The 15130-nt window shown below is 37.0% G+C and overlaps 1 protein-coding gene across 1 annotated transcript in view; it reads left to right on the top strand.

The window, feature by feature from the left end:
- The window catches only part of FCHO2 (FCH and mu domain containing endocytic adaptor 2), a 64044-nt gene extending 50395 nt beyond the window's left edge, over nucleotides 1-13649 (top strand). The window contains exons 17-26 of the mRNA XM_081212486.1: nucleotides 771-865; nucleotides 1854-1957; nucleotides 2059-2188; nucleotides 3749-3860; nucleotides 4847-5002; nucleotides 7072-7204; nucleotides 7705-7904; nucleotides 8486-8550; nucleotides 9781-9945; nucleotides 11552-13649. Coding sequence (XP_081068612.1) covers nucleotides 771-865; nucleotides 1854-1957; nucleotides 2059-2188; nucleotides 3749-3860; nucleotides 4847-5002; nucleotides 7072-7204; nucleotides 7705-7904; nucleotides 8486-8550; nucleotides 9781-9945; nucleotides 11552-11574 — 1183 coding nt within the window. The 3' untranslated portion in view covers nucleotides 11575-13649. The remainder of the gene's footprint in view (nucleotides 1-770; nucleotides 866-1853; nucleotides 1958-2058; nucleotides 2189-3748; nucleotides 3861-4846; nucleotides 5003-7071; nucleotides 7205-7704; nucleotides 7905-8485; nucleotides 8551-9780; nucleotides 9946-11551) is intronic.
- Nucleotides 13650-15130: the final 1481 nt, after the last annotated feature.

Raw genomic sequence — 15130 nt, forward strand, 5'->3', positions numbered from 1 at the left:
ATAGTTATTGTGTGTAAAATGTATTTTGTTCTATTTGAATCAGAAGGTTTTTTTAAGTCAAATAAAACAGATTTGTGACAGAATTTGATTCAGATGCTTACAGAAGGGGTTTCATTCCATCTGCCTTTTCCAAATAAAAAAATATAGTATAGCAAATTTCAATATGTCCTCATTATGCACCATGTTTTTCTTTACTTTTAAAAAATAATTTAATCATTGTTTGGTCAACAGTTGTTTAATCTTATTTTATAAACACACAAGTTCCCAAAGTGGTTTATGGCACATAAAATAGAAACATCAGTAGCAAAAGTAACATTGGCATGTCAAACAATTGACAGTTTCAGGGACAATGTCTATGATAATTCAATAGACCATTAAACAGTAACCCAGCAGCTCAAAGCAGCTGTAGGAGTGCACAGATGTAAAAATAGATTAAGGCTACAGTATTCACCCGACTAAGCTGGTAGTAAACCCCATTGAATTCAGTAGGGCTTATTTATGAGTGGAACTAGTTAGGATTGCATTATTAATTAGCCAAGGTCTCAAAAATGGCAACAATGGATTAAAAGCTATAAGAATGGTAATACTTTATATTGATTTTAAAAACCACTAGTATTCTCCCCTTCAACATTTGTAAGGGAATAGTTTCTGGTGTAAAATATTTAAGTATGCATTATTATTATTTTAATATGCAAATGCAGCTTCAACTGTTAGTTCAGTTCTAAAAACATACCTGGTATGATTTATATTCATTTTATGATGACTTATAGGAAGGGGAACAATGACCTCCTGGCATGGGATCCACTCTTTAAGAATTCTGGTGATTCAGCCTCCCTGACTTCAACAATATCTTCATCTTCATCAGGTAGGTTTATTATTAACAGAGAAAAGCCCGTGGAAGTGCCTCTTTTTCCATTGGAAAACTTTAATGACAAGTGTGCAATGTAAATAGGATTTTCAAATGTAGTCACAGTAATGTCAACTTACATATGATTTCTAAAAAAGAAAATGCTCCCCACTTACTGAACACAATGTGTTCCCTGGAAAGTATTTGCATAATGAGTCCATGATTTCCATTGATTCCTAGGGGAACATTTCTAATCTGGGATTTTTCTGATCTCTCTCACCACTTTTTCAACGATTTTTTTTTCTAAATGACTGTAGCCAAACAGAGACAAAGAGAAAAAATGATTTGTCCAATCTTTCCTCCCCTGATTTGTCCAATCTCCTTCTCTCCCTCCCTGCATGGTTTCTGCCTGAAAATGGTTCCAGCTCCCCACCCCTCAAGTACCAGTGATACACACCAGGTCACCCCATTCATTCATGATCAGATCACGGATCAGCCTGGTTTTATTACAGACAGTAATGAAGATGCTGCTTCTTGATTGAGTCTTGCTCTCCCCGCTTCAGCAAAAGGCACTCGAAGCCTCCGGAGCACAGCGGCCCCTCTCGCTCTCCAGGCTTCAGTGAAAGCAACGTGAAGCCAAGGAGCGCGGAGGGAGCGCTCCCTCTGCGCTTTGGAGGCTTCGCGTTGCTATCGCTGAAGCCAAGGAGCCTGCATTCGCTCCATAGGATGCACACACATTTCCCCTTAATTTTTTTTTGGGGGGGGGAGTGTGTCCTATAGAGCGAAAAATACGGTACTTTTTAGTGCTGCTTTTTAGAGTAGTATTCATACTATTGTTACTACTTGACCACCAATGTTGTGGTCAGTACTGTTGAACTGTTTAGTCCAGTAGTTTCTATGTTTAAATTAGTTTTCTATTCTAATAATTAGTGTACTAGAATATTTTATTGCTTTTCGTAAATGTAAATTTTATAGAAATACATTAATCTTTACTATTGCCTTCCAGCAAGACCAACTACCCCTCTTTCTGTGGGTACCTTAGTGCCTCCTCCAAGACCAGCTTCTAGACCAAAGTTGACTGCAGGGAAACTCAGTGGAATTAATGAAATTGTAAGAGCAATGCAACTTGCCTTAAGTTATATTTATCTCTCAGTGTAGCTTTTCCCACTTAACTTTTGTATGTATTCATGCTTTTGCATTTTGTTTTCAAGCCAAGGCCATTCAGCCCTCCTTTGACCTCCAATTCCAGCCCACCTCCTTCAGCTCCTTTGGCACGTGCAGAGAGTTCCTCCTCAATATCATCTTCTGCTTCATTAAGTGCAGCAAATACACCTACAGTTGGTAAGGAAGTCTATCAGTGATTCCCTGTGTAGTATCTAATTCTAAAACTTTATTAGCCTTTGAAAAATGGGTATAAAAACTATTTATAAATCCTTTATATGAGATGTGAAAGAATTTGTTTAGGAATAAAGGAGCTACTCCAAAAAGGTCTCTTCACCAGGCATGCACACACACACACCACACACACATTGCAAACATGCAATGACAGGATTCATTTAAACAGGATTTTAGACTTTAAACATAGGTGATCTATATGTTTCTACAAGTGGGATATCTGCATGACGAAGCCTATGAGGTACTGATAAGTTTATTTTTTGAGAGAATGCTTATTTTCATAGGTGAAGTTTTTCTCCCTCTGTGAAAAAGCCTTTTTAAAATAGCTAATTATTAAATTGGTTGTCTGGTGTTGTTCATGATAACAAGCAATTATCCAAACAGATTTTTCTGGATTGATTTTCAAAGCCATTTAAGATGCAGCATTTGACAAATTTGGCTTTGCTCTCTTAAAAATCATTGTATCAGCTGAATGGAAAGCATTTTTAATGTGTTCACTAGCAGTATGTAGAATGTTCAGCTGTTGTCTGGAGGTCATGTTAGCTGTCTTATAACTTCTGCCTCTTGCTTCAGGCCAAGAGAAAGGAACTTATGCAGCTTCCTTCCTTCCTTCTTTCCCTCCTTCTGTTGGTTGGTTATAAGCTGCTTTGGGTTGCCTTTGGCAAGATTTAATTAAATAATAATAATAATAATAATAATAATAGTAGTAGTTACCCAAATTATTTCTGTAATGTGTTATTTTAAATAAATTCCTTCTTATTTTTCATCACCATCTTCCTAGGTAATATTTTTTAAAGTTACAAAACATACAGAATTACTTGGCATTTATTCTGTTGTATACGTTATTGTAAGAAACGTTCAAAAATTAAGCTGTATTCACAGTGTGGGGATTCCAGTGCCCAGCTGGCTTTGCCCCTGCTGTGCTTGTGCCAGGCCTGTCAGCATATGGGCCCTGTGTACATGGTCTCTAGCCCTCAAAGCCATCTCTGTGAGGGAAGAGTGTTCTGCAGATTGGGCCTACATAGCCTTATTTCCAAGGAGCAAAGAGGGCCAGTAGGTGTTGTTTCAGTCTTCCACCACACATAGATATTATGTCACCTGCATTACTCTGAAACATTTTGTTGCTGTAGAACTACATGGTTTCTTGTTGTTTCCAAAGTGGAAAAAAATGATGTGATTATCTTACTTTAAAGTGGGCAAGGAAAAGTTACTTTTCTGCAGTCATTATAGAGGAAATGGAAATAATTGACATTAACTGGTGGAGTCCTTTGTTAAATATAGACGTGTTATCTATATTAAATTGTTGATATGATGCATGTATGCACAGGTATTTTCTTCCAAAAATCCTAGTGCAATATCTTAAAATCTGCATCATCTAATATTTGTACTTTAGTATTAAGTCTTACATTAATAATTAATGTCTTTTGAAATTCATAGCTGAAGTAATCCATCTTTGAAGTTGCTAGCATGATAGGAAATGACATCAATAAACTCTATGCATTCTAGGTATTTCACGTGGCCCTAGCCCTGTCAGCCTTGGAAACCAGGACACTTTGCCTGTTGCAGTGGCCCTTACTGAGTCTGTTAATGCCTACTTCAAAGGAGCAGATCCCACAAAGTTAGTGAAACATTTGTTTTGAATTTTATATCTTGCATTAAAAAAACAGATTAAGGTTTTTGTTTTGTTTTTTGCTTTAGAAAAAATAATGGAACTTCAGAAATGAAATTCTAATGTATATTGTCCAGTGTCTATTTGGATAAATACACTGCTGATGAAAGTATGGATTATGTTGTTAGATAACTATTGAATGTCATTCAATACCTGCATCAGACTTGGTTTTCATTTTTATTTATGAATGATTCTTAGGGTAATATTAAGCTGTGACTTCCAACTTGTACATCAGACTTCTGCTTATGCAAACAGGTCTCCCTTTTGTCTCCTTCCCTCTGTAGCCCCAAAAATTTGCTCCATAAGGTTGGGGGACCTTCTGGAGTAGCTGGGGAATAGATGAAGAGACAGGTAGCTCCCAAGAAGAGATGAAAAGTATCACATCTACTGGTGTGGCATTGGATCTCACTGTTCGTGGGAACAAAGTCTACCCAGTGCCATATTTATATACCACTTTTCTACATAAAAAGGCATAAAAGCTAGCAATGTATAAGAGCACACAAGAAGCCATTTCAGAGCCTAGATATAGCATTTATTACCTGTTTCTGAAAGGCAACAAGTTAGGCAAGTTGTCCTCTTGAGGGAGGGAATTTTACAGTTCTGGAGCTATCACAGAGAAAGCCCAGCTCCCAACTGGAGATGGTCTAGCATCCAAAAAAGACCTCAAGCAATATTTCACTGGTTGACCATAATGGGAGTCATGAGGCATTCCAAAGGTACTCAGAACTTGTGCTGTATGTTTAGAACTTTCTGCTGAAATCTCTCCTAGTTCTAAATTTGCATTATAAATGAGCAATCTTAGTAAATTTGTATGTTAACTAATACTTTTTTCCAGTTAGATTGTTATAACAACAGACATGTTTTTACTAAATGTAGCATGCATTCTCTAGTTTCCTGTGAAAGTAATGCTTGTAATTTTACATCTTTTTTTTTAGATGTATTGTGAAAATCACTGGTGATATGACAGTCTCATTCCCAAGTGGAATTATTAAAGTCTTCACCAGCAATCCATCTCCAGCTGTGCTCTGCTTCAGGGTAAAAAACACAAGCAAACTAGAGCAGGTTCTTCCAAATGCACAACTTGTATACAGGTTTTGTATTTTTTTATCTAATAGTAAACTATCTAATCTATAAATGTGCTTTGTTGCATTATTACCTTTTTATACATTCTCTCATGCTGAAACCCTGTTCACCCTGCAAATATGCTTTGGTAAATTGCATTGTATATTTTATGCTTGTCGTCTTTTTCAACATCTTCATTCCAATTCTAGTGTTACTTTTAGAGATTTAATAAACTTGCAAGTTTCCATTAGAGCTCGCTTAGAACAAATTACTGAAATAACCTAATTTTAAACCATAAACATTTTTCGTAGTACCATGATTCACAGCTCCTTAAAAAGCTCCCCCACCCCCTGCCAGGTTCACCACGCAGAGTCCACATTGCATGCACACACAGGACATAGAAACAATTCCCAGAGGGGTAATTCATAGAGCAGTAGTGGGTCCATGGTGTATGAGAACTGGATGAATGCTAAATAAATGGTGGTGTTAAAGAAATGCATAGCGGCAGTGTTAATTAACCATAACGTCCACAGCAGTAGTGCACTATTTCATGGGTAACAGGGATGTCTTCCCACCTCCTAACTATGCTGGTATTCATTACCCCATGAAGCTAGTTGCATTTCCTCATATGGTTTGATATTACAAACAGATTACATAGTATGCTTCATTTCCTCAAGGCAAGCATCTAATGCTTTTTGTGATTTATTTTATTTTATTTACATTATTTTTCAAAACATACTAAGCTCCTTCATTTGAGGAAGGATTTAATCCAGTTTTGAAACATGTGTTAGAGAATAGTTCAGACATCACTCATCACATCAAACTGGAAAACTAAAATTGTATCACTTGTAAATGTTTAGGTACAATTTTAACTTGTTGATTTGTGCCTGAGTGCCATCATAAGGATATGTGTCATGAGTCCCCATAGGTGTTTGGCTTGCAGGTTGAAAGTGTGGCAATACATTCTCTTATCAGAATTCTTTGATTCCCAGGCATTATGGAAATATGAGGGTCACTCTGCAATTTACTAGCTTTCTGCAGGCTCAGGATATGCCATATATCTTCAGGATTGCTTTTTAAGCAATTGGCCGTACGCAACACACTAGAGTACCTCATTCATTCCTGAGAAACTGCAGCCTTCATTTTGGGTTTACATATGGATTACACTGGTCTCTTAATCGCAGTCACCTAATTATGTTCTGAGCCACTGAATCAAAAGTTGATTTCTTTACTCAGTACAGAACGTGTTCACTGGGGGCAGCTGCTCAAGCTGGACAGAAACTGCTATGTAATAGACACATATGAGAGTGATTAAGGCTACGGTCTTAGACCAGCTGTCTCTCTTACTGGACAACATGAATTTCCCCCAGGATATGCTGTTTGTGTGTTTAAAATGACCATGCTAAATTCATCCTGGGCTGCTCCTGTCTGTGTGTTACAGTGGAAGTAGACTTCCAGCTACTTCATATAGCACCCACTCTGTAAAAATGCAAAACTGAGTATAAAATTGTAGAGGTGGTGTATTGCAGTGTATTGCAACATTTTTACTATCATACTTTATTCATTTACTTACATACTACTTTTTATTTATACATCATAAAGCAGTTCACAATATGCATAAAACCATTAAAATAAAGAAATAACAGTTGAACTTTCCCGATAGTCATATAATTTCAGCAACTGAAGAAGCCAAAGAATTTACATATAGGGTGCTGAGGCAGAGAATGTGTGAAATGCCAAGTCCTTCTAGTTATATATGGGCAGAGGGGAAGTGAAACCAGAAACTTTCGAGTTGTAATTTAGCCTCTCTACTACAGCAAAACATCCAGAGCAGAGACAAAGTCACTGTTCTGCAAATATGCAAGAGTTCATTTAGTTTTAATTGGTAGGTTCCATAGCAGCTCCCATTTGTCTGTGTGATCTTCTGCAAAGGTATAAAACAGTTCTTCTGTGTGTGCTGCGGACCCTTTGGATCCAACCCCCATCCATAGAAGTAGTTTTAAAAGATGGTTAAAAACTTTGTATTCCTTCTTTTGCAAAACATTTCCAATATGTAAGAAATCTAAAACCTGTGTTTTCACCAACTTTTTGTGCACAGTGATCCATCACAAAGCGATTCCAATGTAAGAGATTTTTGGATGGACATGCAAGCTGTTACAGTCTACCTCAAGAAGCTATCGGAACAGAATCCTTCGGCTTCTTACTATAATGTAGATGTTCTAAAATATCAGGTAACTTTTTATTTTTTACTTTACTTACACCACACTAGCTTGGCCTTGCATCTGACTGCAAAAAAGCAATTGACTCTTCCCTTGATTAATTTGTTCAGACTGGTTTTTTTCACAGTATTTATAGAAACATTCTGGTATTTTCTTTTTAAGGCTCATATATGATGACCTAATACTTCTGATCTTGGCTGTTGTCCTAGCTGCAACATACTGTTTGTTGCCTTTTTTGCCCAGATGGGTTCAAAGATCAGGACGAATATTTTGCTGTACTGAAAGACACATCTTGGACCCAAGAGTTCATAACTTCAGTCTGTGCCTTTATCATCTAAAAGTATTTCCTGGCAACGTAGCCATTTTCAGGACTTTTTATAGTAATGTAGTTAATTTATACATATTAAGTGTAAAGTTTCTGATTAAGTATATTTTGCAGAACGCAGCACAAAATTGAAACTTTATAGTTTTCATTATTGGACCTAAAAGTCATTATTTGATTATTTTCAAAGGTATCTTCAAATGGCATCCAATCTACACCTCTGAATCTTGCTACGTACTGGAAGTGCAATAGTAACACTACTGATGTAAGAGTCGATTACAAATACAACCCGGCCTCTATGGCAGTGCCAACTATGCTTTCTAATATACAGGTCATGGTACCAGTTGATGGAGGTGTAATGAATATGCAGTCACTTCCTCCAGCAAAATGGTAATTTTTTAAAAAAATATTATTATTATTTTACTGCTGATACTACATGGAATTCATTCCACTATGCTGCTGCTGTTTTACATCTGAAACATTGTGAAAAGCAATCCTTTTATTTTTAAATTTTTCACACCATGGAACTGATATTAGGGGTGCTGTACATCTCCTGAAAGATAATACACAGAAAACTAGGTTTTCTGCTTTAGTACAAACCTTCAACAAAACAATGACTTTTCCAAGATATTTTAGACTACAACGTTAATTTCCTTGTTCTGCCCGGCATCTAGCATATTCTTGTTAAGTAAAAAGAAAAAATTAAAGTTAATGAAAATATTAAAATATTTATTTATTTAAGCAATATATATCCTGCTACGATTGTCTCTTATACAGAAAAAAAGTACAAATCAATTTAAACTATAAAATCAAACTTCAATTAAAGTGCCTGCTAGAATTAAAAGAGAAGTCATCAATAGTCACTGAACTTTCAAAAGTAAGCCAGCCTGTATGATCTTTACCTGGAAGGGAGTTCTATAAAAATTTGCCATTAGGCTGCAGTCCAATAACCAGACGTTACTTCTCAACAGGAATTCAGAGCAGATGAAAGCTTTATGGAAATTATCTAGTATTTCAGAAAAATCAGAAAATGGAGGTAAGAAAGCATTTTTAAAAAATTAAAGTTAACCAGTATATATTTCTTGTTTATCTTCTATTTCAAATTTAACAAGTAAGCAGTGGAAAACTGATGCACACTTAATGGTGTGTCTGGTATATAGATAATATTATACATTTTCCACATCTTTATATGTATTATATATTTATATCAGTGTATTTACATGTCTTCGGGGGGACCCTTTCAGGTGGAAAAAGATGCCTACTAATGTATTTCTGGGTGGCGTTGTGGTCTAAACCACTGAGACTCTTGGGCTTTCCGATCAGAAGGTTGGCGGTTTGAATCCCCGTGACGGGGTGAGCTCCTGTTGCTCGGTCCCAGCTCCTGCCAACCTAACAGTTCGAAATCACATCAAAGTGCAAGTGGATAAATAGATGCCGCTTCGGCGGGAAGGTAAACGGCGTTTCTGTGCGCTGCTCTGGTTTGGCAGAAGCGGCTTAGTCATGCTGGCCACATGACCCGGAAAGCTGTCTGTGGACAAATGCCGGCTCCCTCAGCCTATAGAGTGAGATGAGCGCCGCAACCCCAGAGCCGTCCGCGACTGGACTTAACGGTCAGGGGTCCCTTTACCTTTTAATGTATTTCTAGGTCTCTTTTGTTCGAAGGCACTTTTATGATTTACCTTACCTTCAAAAATAAATTCAACTATATATTTGCAGTTTTAAAGTTGGCCTTGGATATTATAGGCTGTCGCTTTGGTCATCAAAATAGCAATGAGAAATAGTGGTTTTGCCTATTTATCCTAAACTCAATGAAAGGAAACCATGGATAAGTTTAAATGAGTGAGTGTGCAACTGCAGGCTTCCTCCTCTAGTCCTTCTACCACACTACCTGGACCTAGGTCAGCTGATCAGTGCAGTCAGTGAGCCCCAAGTGCCAACTGGAAGCTTAAATTCCCAGTTGCTCCTTTGCAGCTGTGTCTTAACCTACCCACATTTGACATCACATTACATCAGGTGTAGAACAAGTGGATGTGGTTTGAGGGAAATGCCATTGCAAGCCACATTAGAAGTCCTACTGGGCCTAAATAGGTCCATGGACTGGAGGTTCCTCACTGCAGATGTTGACTTTTTATGTGCTGAAATGTACATGCCTGTATTATTGACTTATCAAAGCATCCTCCAAATTATTTCTCATCAAGCTAGATGTTGCATTACAAACCAAGTCCTTAATTATTATTCACTTTGTGTGTGTTTTTCCCCTGAATAGGCTCTGGCTCCCTCAGAGCCAAATTTGATCTTTCAGAAGGACCCAGTAAGCCAGCAACACTTGCAGTGCAATTTATCAGTGAAGGAAGCACACTTTCAGGAGTAGACGTTGAACTAGTAGGCACTGGCTACCGGCTTTCCCTACTTAAGAAGAGATTTGCCACTGGTAAGAAGCATAATCATAATAGGGCATACATTTCTTACTTTTTAAAATCATCAGTGGGATGTGGTTAATGCAGTACCAGTTTGCCCTTGCATGGAAGTCAAACATACCTCCTGAAAGTACACTGTGACTCACTGTGGTTCTGCTACACTCAGAACCATGAGTGCAAAGGGAAAACGTTTTTCTGTAATGTAGTAGACTCAGGAGAGTTTCCCCTGTCAGTCACAGTGCTTTGACACGAATCTCCCCTTCACATTTTACAACATTTACAATGGCAAATACCAGTGTATGTTCTACAAACATATCTGTTGAAGAAAGTGTGTGGGGGAAAACCTAAGTTCTGTACTGACTTGACATCTTGGAATATAAGCAACTGAGTGCTCTAACATATACAATTCAAACATTGAAAACAGTGCCACCATTTTTGGCTGGCTGTGTTAGCCAACCAAAAATTATGATTGCCTGTCCCTGTCTCTCCCCTTGTTGGCTTGCTCCCTCTCTGCCTTTCCTGTAAGTAAGGCTGGCAAAAGACTTGCTACTTTGGTTGAAGTTCCAGGTTTAGGGAGAAGAGTGGAACTTGTGTCACCAGAGCACAGGAACCTATTTGCTATGGCCAGTGGAAATGTGGAAGCATACTGTATTTCACTGCATACTAGTCGCCACCATGTAATAGTCACACACCCCTTTTTTGGACCCCAAAATTGGTCCCAGACCATTCCTTGCGAAATAGTTGCAGAGGTAATTCTGAGGCAAGCTGGGAGTAGGCACAGGGGGCTCCTGAGGCAGTGAGGGCCACAGTCCAGGCCCTCACTGGCTTGCCAGCTAGAGGAGACAAGGCAAGGCAAAGCCAGGCCCGGGCTGCTACTGCTGCCGCTGCCACTAGTGCCGCCACCTTGGACTTGCCAAGAAGGGGAAGCAGCAGGCGGGCAAACGTCTCCACTGCCCATCCACCACCTTCCTCCGCCTCTGCATGAGCAAATAGCCTTGAGAAACCCAGGAAGAAAGAACTCTTAACAATGACTGAAGCCGCCACCTCTCCCAACAGAGCTTCGCGCTGGGAGAAGGCAAAATCCAGCGGAAAGGGTGAAGTCTGTGCCTTTTGCTTTGTATTGCAACAGTGCCCTGTTAAGAGAACCGGAGTCCATATCATATTGTTGCTGCTTACCGTAATTCACCTCATAATAGACGCACCCCCCTTTTTTTGAAGGGAAAAATTGGCACAAAAAATGTGACCATTACGCGGCAAAATACGGTAATTTAAAACTATAGCCTTAGCTCAGTAATCAGTAAATCATTTATTGTGTTTGACTAAAGCCATTACAAATTCAATTATAGATTCACAAGTCAATTAAAAGCTGTTAAAAGAAATATAGAGATATACATCAATTTACAATAAGTCAAATTAATGAATCGCCTGCACAGTCTACAGCATTGTCTTTTATATAGCTAGCTTATTTTAGCAGCTTTAGCAAATAGGGCTGTTTGTATGTGACAAGTGGATCTTAGTTGTTATCTTTAAATAGAAGAAAATTGTTTGTAAGTAATTAGTATAACTGTTTTTCACTTTATTGAAAAGGTATTAACTACAGAAGCTTTTTCTGTCTTTCAGGTCGATATATGGCAGATTGCTGATGAGCCAGTGTGGGGGGAAATGAGTTCTCTCAATGAATAGAAATTCACTATTTTACTACCTTTCCAACACTATTTTAACATGCATTTATTTTTTTAAAAACGTGTTGCTTAGTTTTTGAGTCTTATATCCAACAAAAATGCACTTTCCAAAATAAGTCATTTAAAACAAACTCTATTTTATTAGCACTGAAGTGAACTCCAACACTATCTGTAGGTGGTCAGCTGATATACTGGGAAACAAGATCACGCAAATGCTTAATACTTATGTAGCCTCAAAGCCAAAATAGCAGTCATTTCTGGTATTTAAAAGGTGTGGTGCTTTGTGATACCAAAAGCAACCACATTATTTTAGCTTTCTATAAATATTACTGAAGTATACTTTTTCCAGTTTCAATATTGCCATTTCATTTAAAAAAGTGGCAAAGTAATTTTTTTTCTTCATTCTTGTATATTCATGTGCCATATCTGGTTAGAGATACGTATACAAAATAACTTGATTTTCATATACCATATATAATTAAGTGTATATTATTTTATAAAAGATGGTTTTAAAAATGTAAAGTGCAATGTTTTTTTAAAAAAATTGCAACAGACAACAGATATTTACTTCTGCCATTAGTTAACTTTATGGGAGTTGTAATTTTTAATTAATGCTGTAGATTAATTTATTTTTATATGGAATGTGTAACATTTGTGCCTTTTAAAAACTGTGCCTATCAAAATGTCTATATGCCTCTTATTTCTTTTTTTCAATGTGTAGATCTTCCATACAGAAAAGCTGATGTTTTTCTGTGTAATATGTACAACTACATAATTCCCTAAAGCAGGGATTTGGAAGGGAAACTTCAAATAACTCTAAAACAGCCGCTAAAATATTACATTGCTTCCTTGTGGGTTGAATGCAATAAATGCAGCCACTGTAAAGGGAACTGCTTGACTTTTATATATTCACAGAAAAACAACTTGATATCAAAATTCAACTTCAGTATCACCAAAGATGTGTAAAATCCTGAAGGTGTGTTAAATAAGTTTAAAACAATTTATACAAGAATAATTATAGCATTCCCTTTTGCTAACTATAAAGTTTTGAAGTTTCAAGTGCTTTCAAAGGTGACATGAATGTAAATGTAGTAGCTTTAGAGACGTAATATTTTTCAATGTTTATTTTGAGCAGAACAAAAATTGTCATTCATGCTAATTTCAACAAAATTGATAAACTTAGCATTTGAATGTTTGGATTCATCACTTTTTAAACACAGTGGCTCTAAACATCAACAGAAGTGATCTAGTGGGATCATTTTTAGCACAAATTCATACTTTTAAAGCTTGCTATGTATTGTGTTGTTAAGAACTTGTTAAATCCTGAAATAAAAAGTTAAGGGGGTGTGGAATTCTGTGCACTTCTGAATTGCAGTGTCTAGGGGGGAAATAATTAAATATAAAAATGCTTATAAAATCAGTATTGGATTGACCAGTCAGCTTTATATATAAAATGTAGATATATAATGCTCTTAGCCACAAGTTTTGGAGAATGGGAACACAATATAAAGGCTGCAACTAGTGGCAAGTGCATATGTTAATGCACGTGTTACATAGATTTCAAAGGATTTTATATTCAAGCTGAGCCAAGTATCCTGTCCTCCCCTCTCCCCCACTTTAATCTCCTGCAAAAGGAGACAGAATATCAGAGATTTTGGGGAGACAGGAACAAAATTTAGGAACTTCTGGCTGGAGGATGGGCTCGCGTTACAAAGTAGCTGAAGGTTTTTTTCATTTTTAACAAACAGAAAAATAAACCATTTACTGCCATTTCAAGTGGTGTTGCCCTGAGCAGTGTTCCTTTTGAAATTAGAAACAGAATGTCCTGTAAGAATGACACACTGTCATGACATAGTGTTGTTCCCAGCAGCACTCTTGGAAGGAAAAGAGGTGTCTGTCACCACTGGTCAATGATATAGTAGAGTTTCCATGGGGTGTTCTGTCCCTAATTTCAAAGGGAAGGCTGCCAAGCTGCTGAAGGCAACCCAATTGGCTCTTGAACCGACAGCAAAGCTTCCCCCCTTTAAAATAAAAATGCCACCTTCTCTTTAACGGTAATCCCACACCACATACCCAAGATTCTTTGATTTCACCCATTCTCTGAAGACCAGATTAATCTTGGGTGGGAGTCGTCCCCCACTGCCCTGCCTCCAAAATGCTGAAAAAAACTCTGGGCTGAATATTTTAGCCTAGTCATATTTTATACATTCATAACTAAGTGTAGGGTTGCAGTCAAAAGATTTATAGTGAATTAGTTTGCTTTTTAAATGTTTTGATTGTTTTATCAAATCTTAACTGGGATTTCATTGCAGCAATATATATTGGATTTTCATATTTAAAAATGTTAGTCTTTACTGAATTATTACTAGAATTTTTAAACTAAAATTGGCATAAATTGGCATTTCAAAAGGTACAGTCTTTTACCAGAATCTTAATTGTAATCTGCTAATGCAATCAAAACTGCTTGAACAGTTTAATCCTTACTATTGAAATTCAGTTTATTTTGTTTTTCATTATTAATCGTGTATTATTTCTAAATTCGTGCAAAAGCTAAGTTTCAGCACTTTTAATCTAGCCTTAATACCAAGTGTTCTCAAACATACATTCGCAAAGAGTGCAGGTTACAATTCTGAAGCCATACAAGTTTATTAGCATATTTGTAAAGAACTCTAGAAATTGTATAAAACCACAAATATCTGAAAAACTGCATGTAGCAAGCTGGATCTTGCTTCTTTATAAAAGTGATCCGTTTTATAGCTGCCTCTTGAGAGAATTTGTAAACACAACTCTAAAGGGTTTTAGGTTTGTATGAACTGTAAATTAGAGCAATATAAATCTCCTAGAAAAATTGTAAATACATCTGATCTTTCACAAAATGTAAAAAATATTGCACCCCATAATAAACATATAATATATAACTTATAAATTGACTCTGCTGTTTATATGCTATCTCAGGTCAAGGACAGTCTTCTCACATAAAATGTGTTGGTTTTTCAAACAAAGGTAATACTGTTAACATGTTTGTATTTTATTAAAGCATGTGATACAATAGGTTTTTTTCCTTTTCTTTTAAATGATACCTAAATGCTACCTAGCAGCCTCCTATGGGCAGATGGTTTTATTTTTCTGTAGGGGCTCATTGGACAGAAAAACTTCATGGGATCTTTGTACCATTTTTGTTTTTAAAAACTCAAGGGATTTGGTAAAAGGAAGCAACGGGTTTAGAGTAGGTCCTATGCCAAAAGCAGTCTGTCTTTCCACTTAACAGAAAATGGTTTGGTTTTCTACTTCCTTTCCTCCCATACAAGAAAGTTGTGGGAATGGAGGGTAAGGTATATGACATAACATTGCACAGTGTATCCTGTATCTGAAAATTCAGGCACAATAGGATGATATGGGTGTGCATTCTTAGATACACACACACACACGCACCACACACATACACTCTTGCACTTATGCCGCCATTTTCAGGAGGCCAGGTGCTTTGCTAGAACCAAAAAAAGAGGGTGTGTTTGGA

The sequence above is a fragment of the Podarcis bocagei genome (genome assembly GCF_964188305.1).
Source record: "Podarcis bocagei genome assembly, chromosome: 11".
Taxonomy (NCBI): domain Eukaryota; kingdom Metazoa; phylum Chordata; class Lepidosauria; order Squamata; family Lacertidae; genus Podarcis; species Podarcis bocagei.